Source organism: Saccostrea cucullata, unplaced genomic scaffold, assembly GCF_032062105.1.
Source record: "Saccostrea cucullata isolate Sc308-1 unplaced genomic scaffold, CSIRO_AGI_Scuc_v1 ctg15261, whole genome shotgun sequence".
NCBI classification, from domain to species: Eukaryota; Metazoa; Mollusca; class Bivalvia; order Ostreida; family Ostreidae; genus Saccostrea; species Saccostrea cuccullata.
Genome location: NW_026940927.1, coordinates 1 through 12,298, shown reverse-complemented (window position 1 = coordinate 12,298; position 12,298 = coordinate 1). Strand labels below are relative to the sequence as shown.

General features: G+C 34.4%; 2 protein-coding genes across 2 annotated transcripts; both read left to right on the top strand.

The window, feature by feature from the left end:
- Positions 1-1,705: 1,705 nt before the first annotated feature.
- On the top strand, positions 1,706-11,697 carry LOC134256678 (N-acetyl-D-glucosamine kinase-like; the record flags this gene model as incomplete). Its single annotated transcript, XM_062739360.1, has 4 exons — positions 1,706-1,830; positions 2,124-2,224; positions 2,508-2,586; positions 11,420-11,697. Coding segments are annotated over 4 exons (484 nt in total), but the record flags the coding sequence as incomplete, so codon positions are not given.
- LOC134256677 (uncharacterized) lies at positions 2,910-9,847 on the top strand. The gene is made up of 2 exons (XM_062739359.1): positions 2,910-3,775; positions 9,799-9,847. Exon 1 carries the CDS (start codon positions 2,966-2,968, stop codon positions 3,767-3,769), a length of 804 nt encoding a protein of 267 aa, XP_062595343.1. The 5' UTR covers positions 2,910-2,965; the 3' UTR covers positions 3,770-3,775; positions 9,799-9,847.
- Positions 11,698-12,298: the final 601 nt, after the last annotated feature.

Genomic DNA, 12,298 nt, shown 5'->3' with positions numbered 1-12,298 from the left:
GAAATTTTGGAACTAATCTGATATTTTTTGCTGCATCAAATTCAGTTTTGACAATTGACGGTTCTGGTTGGTTCTGTAATTTTAATTTCTCTAATTCAAAGTTCATTTCACGCTCTCTTTCTCGCTCTTGTCTTTCTAATTTGTCTAATTCAAATTTTAGTCTCACTTTCTCGTTCTTCTCTTTCTCTTTCTAATTTTTCTCTTTCAAATCGCATTTTCTCTAACTCTAATTGAAACTGATATTCTGCCATTTTATAAGAGCCTAACTCTGATTTAACTGTATATTCTGGAAGATCGTATTTTTCAAAGATGTTTTCTTCTACTAATTTGTTTGCAACCTTAATTCTAATGTCTTGCTTTCTCTGAGAGGATTTAACATCTAACCCAAAATGCAAACCTAATGCGATCAAGTCATCCTTTTTTAACGTATCAAAAACCTGAACACTTGGTGAACTAAGAAAGTCTGTGACCGAAAACACCATGTTGATTTCTGCTGGCTTATAATTAAATTTAAGGTTCAATTAACAAAAATTCTGACAATAAACTGCAAAAGTGCAAGAAATTCTTTATCCCGGACGAGCCCCCAATTCTGTTATGGGTCAGAATAACCCTAAATGCCAGCAAAGATCAATAACAAAATTTAAACTTAACAATAATTTATTTACAGTAATATATAATAAGTATATGAAACATAAAGTACAAACTTAGCAAGAATCTAAAAATACATACATCAGAGTGTCCGTTTCTGCACACAATGTCCCAGTGAAAATATACTTCCCAGTTATATCTCAATAGTGCTTATACGACAAAAGTCTATCTATGCATCGAATTGACAGGGTATTTATACAGTAATATAAATCTAGAATATTCTAGAAATTGTTAAATCATGATATTACTGGAACAATCTGGACATACACAAAATTTAAGAATGTTCTAGATCAAATGACCGAACATGTTGACCACTCTGGAATGTTCAAGAAACTAAATGTTACTAATAATACAAATACAACACATCACACAACAACCGTACCCCTGAAACTTTGTTTATGGGGGCATAAAAATTTAATTTGCTATAAATTTGGAATGGTTAGAGTATCAGCTTTCATGTTTCGTAAGTTTATTCCTTGTGACAAGACCTTCCCTTGGATACTTGTAGTAACCCCAAAAAACTTGACACTGTACCTTAAACATAGAGTTTGACTTTGAAAAACTTTAAACTTGGCAATAAGAATTACACTGTAAATGGTTTGTTGAGGGCTTTCTGTTTCACAAGTGATTTCCGTGTTACAAGAACGTTCTTCGAATACCATCAATTTTGACCTTCCATCTTGGAATTTGACTGACCTTTAAAAAAATTGATTTTGCTATAACATCTGAATACCTGGTGCTAGGGTTTTCAAATCATTTCACAGGTGTATTCCTTGCGACAAGTTAATTTTCTGAAGTACCAATATGTTTGATTTTGCCCTCAGAATTTGTCCTACTTAAAAAAACTTCAGCCTTGACTAACATTCCTAATTGATTGCTTCAAGGGTTTCTTATTTCACAGGTTTATTCCTGCTAATTAGATTTATTTTTTGGAACCAACACTTTTAATCCCTTGACTTTCGAGTTTGACTTGCATTATAGAAACTAAAACCTTCACCATGAGCCACAAAAACATATAATTTTAAGTTTCTGATGAAAATGTATAAAAAGTGTGAAGAGTGATTGATGGAGCTACTGGTATTATTCTTTTTCAGATCGGTGATAGAAATGAAATCCTACATTACTTTTATTCCAAGTTTGACAAATCCTACATTGCTGGCTTATGTAAAGAACTTGCTAAAGGTATTCAGTGGATTATATCTTATTCTAAATACCTAACTTCTTTCATATATCAGAAAATTATAGTAGATTTTAAACAGCGGTGAGTGCTATTCAGAGATATACAAATGGTGATTTTCAATGACATTCGAAGTTAATTCTTTTTGCTTGGACAATGCTGTCTGACAAATGTTATTTTAAAAGCATTTTTGGAAAAAAAAATAAACATGTACATACATGTATGTAAATGAGAATTTGAACTCCTGCTTTGAAATCAAAAGAAAATAAAATGATTTTAATTGCTCATATCTTCTTAGGTGCCAAAGAGAAAAAAGACCAGATATGTCTGGAACTTTTCAGACAAGCTGGGGAAATTCTAGCAGAACACATTCTTGGAGTTGGACCAAGAATTGCAGAGGTAACATCTAGGACTGTTGTTAAACAGAAATACAGTGAAAACTGTCTAATCCAACACCTGAATAATATGACACACTGTGAATTCTGACCTTGGATTTCTTTCCCATTTTACTATTTTCCATGTTTTTCACACTGCACAATCGGACACCCTGTCTATTCGCACACAAAATTTGTCTCCCAGTGCATGTCTGATTAGACAGATTTCACTGATTGTGACCTCAACAGCAACTGAAAAATATTAATTATCAAGTCCCTGGAAATTTTTTATTTTTTTTTCTCCTCAGGAATTACTGAACACACCCAGTGGATTACAGGTTGTCACAGTAGGGTCTGTCTGGAAAAGCTGGGACCTCATGAAGGACGGTAAGTCTAATGTTCAAGAATTGTTTAGAATTGAAAGAAAAATTTAAGGAAATTACATTATTTAGACAAATTTTCTATCTTGTAAAATAAAAGGATTTCAGTTACAACACGGCAATTATTTTATGATGTATGAAAAATATACCCTGACTGTTCTAATTTTCTATCAGGCTTATTTTGTGAGAGCCCTGACAGACAGTTACTTTATTCTATTTATTTCTTTACGTTTTTACTTCGGTATTCTCCGTGTAACTTCGTATCTAAAGAAACTGGTTTTTCATGCACGAGCGATTTAGCGCTCACTATAAATACTTTTACCGGGGAATGTTCAATTAATGCGACGTTCGTTACAAAGAATCGCAGGTTGTAGTAAGTCTTTGGCATGTCAACAGAATCAAGTTCAACTTCTACAAGTAATAGAGATGTTCCTCGAGAACTACGTACAGAGACAAATTCTAATTCCGGCCAGGATTTTGATGTTATTGACGCCGTCAGTTTATTCAACAGCAGGTTAGACACCGCCCTTGAAAAGCAAAAAACTCTCATTCTTTCTGAAATACAAGATAAGCTTAAACCAACAAATACATTTGAGTTCCGCGGAGAAGGAAACAAAATACAGTTTCAGTTTAATGAGGAGAGATTGCGAGGTTTAGAACTGTTATCACAAAAACTCATCTCTGGCGATTTCAGCGGTGTCACAGATTTAATTTCCTCCGAGAAAGAGGCCATTCGTCAACGAAACAAGATATTACGAATAGCTGATAAACATGGGTGGGACACGGTTAAGGAGTATGTGGATTCTGATATTGCTGACAATAGCGAGGATGCCGCCAGACTGCGCTCCGCTATTTCAAGAGCCGCCAACAAGAAACGTAAATCTCCTTACGACAGACCCGTTTTCCCTAAAACTTCAGGAGTGTTCGATGGTTTGTCCTCTAGGCAGCTTTTTCTCGGCAGTGCAAAATTCAACTACCGCCAGCAGTTCAACCCTAGATTCATTGCGCCCAGTTCGGCAAATTACAGAAATCCCCTACAAACACAAGTCGCAAACATCGTCTGCCACTACTGTCGACTCCCGGGCCATTTTGCAAGATTCTGCCCGTACACTCAGCAACTCCAGTGCTCAACCCCCCAGGGAACCCAAACAACAGCACTCGTTCCAACATCAACAGCAAACCAGCAATGAAGTTGAGTATGTTAGTCATATATTAGACCATAAATCTGACTTCGATGCAAATTCAGACATTTCAGTTAAAGATCGTTTAAAAAACTCTGTTGAATTTTGGAAGTATGTTATAAAGCCAGACGATTATATTTTAAATGTTATCAAATTTGGCTATAGGATAGAATTTATTATATATCCTGAAGTTGTATGTTTGTCTAACAACAAATCAGCACTGCAGAGCGCCCCTTTTGTTGAAAAGGCCATCTTAGAATTGCTGAGAAAAGAGTTAGTCATTGAATGCTTTGAACCGCCCCATTGTGTAAACCCACTGACCGTTTCAGCGCCATTGAATAAAAAGCCAAGGTTGATTCTTGATCTTAGACACGTCAATGCATGCGTTTTAAAGAGAAAATTCAAATTCGAGGGGTCTTCAGAGGGTCTTAATTTTGCCGAAAAAGGTTTATTTATGATCAAATTTGATTTAACAAGCGGATATCATCATGTAAACATCCATCCAGATTTTTACAAATATTTAGGTTTTTCCTGGAATTTCAATGGTTCAAAGCGCTATTTCGCATTCACAGTCCTACCTTTCGGTCTCAGCAGTGCTGGTTATATTTTTACTAAAGTATTAAGACCATTAGTATTGTATTGGAGAGCAAAAGCATACGGAGTTATAATGTATTTAGACGATGGCTGGGTTTGCGATTCCAAACAAAATTGTAGTTTAATGTCACAGAATATTCAAAAAGATTTATTGCATGCTGGTTTTCTTGTTAAAGCTGACATGAATTCTTAAAAACGAAACATTTTCATCTATGTACGACTTGTTTCATACCAACTATAGCCGTATTCCGCCATATTTCTTTCAGATACATTGTCTCAATGTAACGATATATACCCAAATGCGGTCGTTACACTTGAATGATTTTTTGGCTTGGGTATCGACTTGTGCACATCTCCGATGGTAAAGCATATGAGAACACATGGGGTGATCAAGACATTTCAAAACCACAACAAACAACATAATAATCATATTTCCGAATAATTATTGATTTGAATCAAAAGGAAAAAAATGCAAGTTTGGATGAGAAATTTAGATGCATGAGTACGTATTTTACAGTGCGCCAATTTATGCAGAATAAACTTGAAAGAAAAAGCAGTAAAATCTGCAAACACATTTTGAAATTATATCAATTGAATGGAACAAAACAACCTACGTCTTTGATTTGCAGGTCATAAAGATGCAATTGATGCATATCGAGAAAACGCCTCGAACGCTGTAAACGTACCCATACCTGGAAATAAGGTTACTGCATCGGTTCGACGATGTGCACAAGTCAAGTGATATACACCCTGAATCCCATTTATTGAAATATGCATCACAAAAAAGAAATAAACTCCATAAAAGCTCAATAGTAAACACACTGTCACTACTCTGTACAGACTAGCACGTCGATACACTTAGTCCGTGCTGATCACATTTTGGTCAGGGAAAATATCACAAGTGGAAAGAGAAGTTATTTGGAATTTGCGCGGCTGAACGGGGGTGGGGGGGTTAAAGTATTATAACTGCTGTTCATAAGCTTTAATTGTCTATCTACAAGTAGTTCTAATATACATTCTATACAAAGTCATGTACATAGTCTGCAGTTGGTTTGCGTCGCAAAATTCATTTGTCAACTATAACTGATTATTTTAGAACTAACCTCAAATCTAAACCAAGTAATTTGAGGTACGGTAATTATTTACTTCAAATCTTAAAAGCAATTAACCAGAATACAATTTTTATGTGTACATCTATACGTTCTTTAACACACACAACGGGGGGGGGGGGGGCATGCAAAAATAATTGACATGACTGTTATTTAAATATTCTTGGAAGAGAGACATTTCTGCCGAATTCAATTTTGAGATTTTTTTTAAAATATGAGGAATGTAACTGTTTTATGTTGTTACAGAGAGTCTTTCGAGATTTCAGTATCCCTGCCTGATAGTCTAGCTATTTTTTTTTGTACAAAAATAATTTCTTTAGGAGTATTTGAGAGATAATTTTAAGAGCTAGGGTAGGGATAGTTGACACTGGTTGAATACGGATAATTTTTATTAACTCTTTTGTATATTGAACTCTCTCTCTCTTCTCCCTCTCCTATCCGTGAGGGCAATAATAAGTATAAGGTCCTACGGACCTTGTGCTGTACCATTTATTAAGCCTAAGAACTGATCAAGGATTTTTCTCAGGAGGGATGTCGAAACTTCATAAATTGAATAATAATTTTAATTTGGACAAGAAATTAACCCACACGCCCAAACTGAAATAGAAACTAGAGGTATTGTGAGCAATGAGCTCACCAAATGATACCCCGCCTCTTATATGGTTATAATGGCAAAGTCCATATTTTGCTGTTGTCGCTAAACCCAAAATATGTGTCGAATCAAAAAGCAGGCACGTAGCATCGTATTTGAAAGTGGTGGCCAGGCAGAGAATTTCTTTTCATTACCAGAAAAAGTTGACAAGCCAAAAAAAAAAAAACAAAAAAAAAAAACACCTTCAATTAACATTTCCTATAGTATATGTTAGGTCGCGGGAAAAGGGGGGGGGGGGCAGCCCTGAAAAGTAAAATAGGAGTTGCACAATGGTAATATGTAATAAACTTAAGATTCTGTGAAAGTTTCATTAAAATTCACCAAGTGGTACAAGATGATTTGCGGATAAGATATTGGTACCCCAAAGCGTAAGAGACAGACGCACGGACAGACGGACGAACATAACGATTACTATATACCCTCCCACTTTTCAAGCGGGGGATATAATAAACGTGAAATATACATCACAGGAAAGGGAACATTGGGAACTTTCTCAAATACCTTGTAAAACGTACGTGTCGAACCAGGACATGGACAACATGCAGACAAGAGAATATTTAAAAAAGCTAATTGTAGGTAGAATGTGGAATTCTCACGGGGAGTTTGCTCTCTCTTCCTATAAACTTTTTCTAATAATCATCAATTATTTATGTCTAAAGATTTAATTCACATTAAATTCTATTTTCATTATCATTGCACCACAGAATCAGACTCGTTTATTATACCCCTCGCAATAAGTTGCGTGAGGTATAATGTTTTTGACCCGCCAGTCAGTCTTTTTTTTTCTTTTTTTGGTCAGCGCAACTTCTCATAAACCACTGCACAGAGTTTTGTCGAACTTTGCAGATATTTATAGGAGACAATGTGTGTGTACATTTGCACATCACCAGGAAATTACGAATTCTTTATTTTTTGGGAATTTCCCCACTTTTACATTTAGATTTTGGCCATATCTTGAATATAGAGATGAGCAGTTTGTCATCGCAATTCTTCATAAACCGCTGCACACAATTTCGTCAAACTTTGCAGATATTTAGGGCACAATGTGTATAGATGAGCATATTACATGGAAATTACGACTCCTTTATTTTTTTCTGGAATTTCAGCACTTCGACTTTTGGGGAGCGTGGGGTATGTGAACTTGCTCATTTTTTTTCTTTCATTGAGCATAAAATTATAAATAACTTTAAATCAAATTATATTAGGTCTAATGAAGCCTATACACAGTATTTATTTGATAATAATTAATTTGTTTCAGACGTTTTTCTTAAATTATTTTTATGAGAGTGTTAATATGCATGTTTTATTCCCCCCCCCTCCTATCACAGGAAAATATCTTCAAAAGGTGAATGATTCGTATTAATGCATGCTTTATTATAAATTTAATGAAGTTAAACCATGTAATCATAAATTTTATTTACTACATTTACAAACAAGAGTAATGTTTATTTTTGAAAAAAAAAAAATTCAATCAACCCCACTGAGCTTTCAACCTTTGATATTTTCCCTGACCAAATAAAATGATCGGCATGGGCCACGTGTGTCCGAGCATTTTTTACTATTGAGTTAGCAATGGATTACATGACTTCTGAGATGCATTTTTCAATAAAAGTAAAATAGGATAATTCTTTCGACATGTGCACATCCCTGTAACGATAGCAGTATTCAGGTAAAATGTTTTATCACTGCGTTTGACGCGTTTTCTCGACCTGCATGGATTTTTGCTGTACATAAATGTATTATGTGTTAGTGTACTTTTTATATTGCAGCAAATGCATTCAAAAATAATTTAATTCTCGGTATAGTTCTATTTTTTGTTGAATTTTTACTTTTCAAACATGTATTGGTCAGTTTATGGACTTCTAAAAACTATGCTATCGGAGATGTGTACATGTCGACAGCCAGACTGGAAAATCACTCAAGTGAAACAGTTCTACAGGGCTATATATAGCAGGTACAGGTGGCCAAAAATCTTCGATTAAATATGGCGGAATCGAACAAATATGTCGGACAAAGGCGTACAGGAATGTAGTAAGTCGTACAAAGATGAAAACTGATGCCTTTTTAAGAGTTCATGTCAGCTTTAATGAAGCTAAGAGCGTTTGGAACCCAGTGCAAAAGTTAGAGTGGCTCGGTTTTGAGTGGAATTTAGAAGTCGGTTTTATTGGTATCCCTCGATATAAATTAGAGAGTTTGTGTAGCAAGATAAATAAACTTAAAGAAAAACAAAATATTTCTGCTAGAGATCTCGCTTCAGTAGTAGGCAGCATTATTTCTTTTAAGTTTGCACTTGGGCCTGTCTGTCAAATAACAACGAGACAATTGTCAATGCTTATTGCTAACGCATCATGTTGGGATGAAAATATTAATATTTCACTTCCTGCCTGGTGTGAGCTAGAGTTTTGGTTAAAAAATAGCCTATCTATTCCCGCCAGGGTTATTTCCCCATGGTATCGCACACCGGAACGCATTGTTTTTACTGATGCTAGCAATTTTGCAGGCGGTGGTGTTGTTAGATTCGACTAAGAAAGTTTTTCATGTTATGTGGGACGAATCGGAAAGAGTTCAAAGTTCAACTTTTAGAGAACTTAAGACAGTTGAAGTGTTTGTGAAAATTTTTGGTGGTGTTTTAGAAAATAAATTTGTAAAACTATACTCAGACAATCAAAACGTTGTTAGAATTTCGCAGATCGGCAGTATGAATTCGGATTTACAATCTCTTGCTTTTTCTATATATACAAATTGTTTGACAAGAAATATAGATTTTTCTGTAGCTTGGGTTCCACGAGATCAAAACGTAGAAGCAGATTTTGTTAGCAAAGTTTTCGATTTTGACGATTGGGGTATAAGCAATCATATTTTTGTATTTTTCAATAAGGTTTGGGACCTTACACTTGTGATATTTTTGCGAGTTGCAATAATTACAAAGTGAAAAAATTTTATTCTTTGTTTTGGACCCCTGGAACAAGCGGAGTCGACGCATTTGCGTTCGACTGGTCACAAGATTTGAACTGGATTGTTCCTCCCATTTTTTTGATAGGGAGGTCAATAAAGCATTTATTAAATTGTAGGGCTAAGGGTACCTTAATTGTTCCGAAATGGAAATCAGCAGCTTTTTGGCCTTCTTTGATCGACAAAAACGGAAAATTCTTGTGGTTTGTGAAAGACATAATAGAGTATGAAAAACCGACGAATTTTTTCATTTCGGGATCTGATAAAAATAGCGTATTTGCTACTCACAAATTTATCAGTAATGTTATAGCATTGAGATTGGATGCTTCGTAATTAAGTCACTGTAACATTATATGTATATGTTCATTAGCATGCTTTGATTGTGAACTATGGACAGATGAGTACACAAAGGTTGACTGCTAACCAGTGTACAATATGCATGCATATTGAAATGAAATGATTGGATGACTGCTATCCAATAAGGAGGACTGTTCTCCTAGATAAGACGCATTAACATTGAATTATTTCAATACTAACATAAGATTATGATTTAATGTACTTGTACTGAAATTCATATAATTTGATGACTGTTTTCATGGAGGACTGCTCTCCTATATTGAATCTGATGATAAAGTTGCTTGTAAATATGTGTGATATAATATCGTGGCTATTATTGGTTACTGTGCAAATTTGGTTTGAATTTTAATGTGCTTTATTGTTATATATTTCAGAATTTGACGAATTATCAAGGCCAATGGATAAATATTGACAAGTTTAAAGATGATCTTCATTTTAGCGATATAGTGGAGTCTTTGCCGCATATCGTGAGAAATGCAAAAGCTCAGTCAACGAACAAGAAGTACGACATATATTTCTCTAAATTCAGAGATTGGTGTTCGAAGCATTCATTTACGCATCTTCCTGCATCAGTGTCTACTGTCGCTCTTTTTATGGGAGGTTTGGTGCAACAGAGGGTATCAACGTCGGTTCTGGAAGCATATTTCTACAGTATAAGTTGGACTCATGAATTTTCTTCAAATTTGAATCCATGCGAGGACAAGTTCCTGAAACTAGTGCTTGAAGGTGGAAGGCGCATGTTATCAAAACCTATCAGCAAAAAAGAACCAATCACTACAGACATATTACGTAAATTGATGGATTTTTCTTCCAAGGATCCTTCTAATGTGCTGAAATTAAGATCCTTTGTTATGTGTTTATTGGGATTTTCTGGTTTCTTTAGATTCAGTGAATTATCAAATATTCGATTATGTGATATCAAATGGGAAAGTGCTCACATCGAAATTAATATTCCCAGAAGCAAAACGGATATCTACAGGAGAGGAAATTCGGTGATCATCGCAAAAACTGGAAACGATTTGTGCCCCGTGTTTTGGTTAAACAAATACATCGACATGTTAGAGATGGACAAGTCTTCCAATGATTACATGTTTACAGCTGTAAATTTTGTAAAGTCCCTCAATAAATACAAAGCTTCAAACAAATCCAAACCTCTGTCATATACAAGAGCTAGGGAAATATTGTTGTCTTCTTTAAATGAAATTGGCCTTGACAGTTCTAAATATGCTTTACATAGTTTACGTAGCGGCGGAGTTACAGCCGCTGCTAATAATAATGTGTCTGATCGATTGCTCAAAATACATGGTCGGTGGGTCATGGATAAAGCCAAAGACGGTTATATAAAAGACAATCTGGAACATAAAATTCTGGTTTCAATGAATCTTGGTTTATAAAATTTTCATTGCAACTACTGTCCTTTGTTTAATGCGATTTGTAACGAACGCAACAATCCTACAGTATATTCTTTTTCTTTGTTTTTCAATAAATTAGTCAAGAAAATATTTATTTGCGGAGGAGTGAAACGAGGGAGAAAATAAATTTATTTCTTTACGTTTTTACTTCGGTATTCTCCGTGTAACTTCGTATCTAAAGAAACTGGTTTTTCATGCACGATCGATTTAGCGCTCACTATAAATACTTTTACCGGGGAATGTTCGATTAATGCGGCGTTCGTTACAAAGAATCGCAGGTTGTTTTGTGTCTTTTGCTTTCCCTGCCCACCGAGTCCTTGCATTGTTTATTTTGTAAAATTTTTTGAGTTTGATTTGTATGTTTTGGAATAAAAATGCGATTTGTAACGAACGCAACATATCCTACAGTATATTCTTTTTCTTTGTTTTTCAATAAATTAGTCAAGAAAATATTTATTTGCGGAGGAGTGAAACGAGGGAGAAAATAAGTAGCTATGAAACAAGTGATAAGGGGAATAATTCTTGTAATTTTTCCTGGATGTTTAATTGAATATACACTGTAGAATAGATTAAATTTTTTCAGGTTTTGTGAGTGTTTTAAAGGACAGGAAAAGGAATACCAGAATATCTAAGATAAGTTTACTAGAACTGAAGGAGTCAGCAGCTATAGGAGCTGCCAGTTTGGGGGCCAAGTCAATCAAACTTAGTCTGCCTATCAACTATCAAAACAATGCCTCTCTCTATTTCCAGGCAGAATTTTGAATGACATGACATATTTCAGGCAAAATGATGGTAAAATTCATAGGTTGCATTTTGATGTCTTTTTTTATAGCCAGGGAATATTTCTTTAAATTTCTTTTAAGAAAAGGTCTAATTTAAACAATAAAATGCTTTCGTTGATTGTTCAGATATAAATAATGTTGCAGCTTTCTAGAAAAAAAAGCATAACCCACTTAAGTGCAAATTTAATATTATATGCTTGTATAATGTGAAATTTCATATTTATTGTTAAGTCACACATAATACCAATCAAGAACCCCAAAAGACATTTCAACATATGGTATACATGTACACTCAGTCTGATAAATATAGGTTATTGTGATGATTTATTGTATGATTTTTTTATGAAATGATTTTTATAAATATGCAATATTGTATGATCCTCTGTAATTTACTTATAATCCATACGATGTATTGACACATAAGGGTTGACTTCTATATAATAAGCAGATGCCTTTATGATGTATTATTATACATATACATTGTAGAACTAGTTTTTAAGTTCAAAATATGCAGCATTTACTAGTCTATATTGCAAGTAATGTACTTTTGTAGTTTAATTATTTGTTTTACCATGTATGAATACATTCCAGTGTTGTTCATTGCTTTGTTACTGAAATGAAACATATGTCAAAGTAAAACCATTTGCATTTGGAAAAAAAGGATTTTAATATTTAAAAAT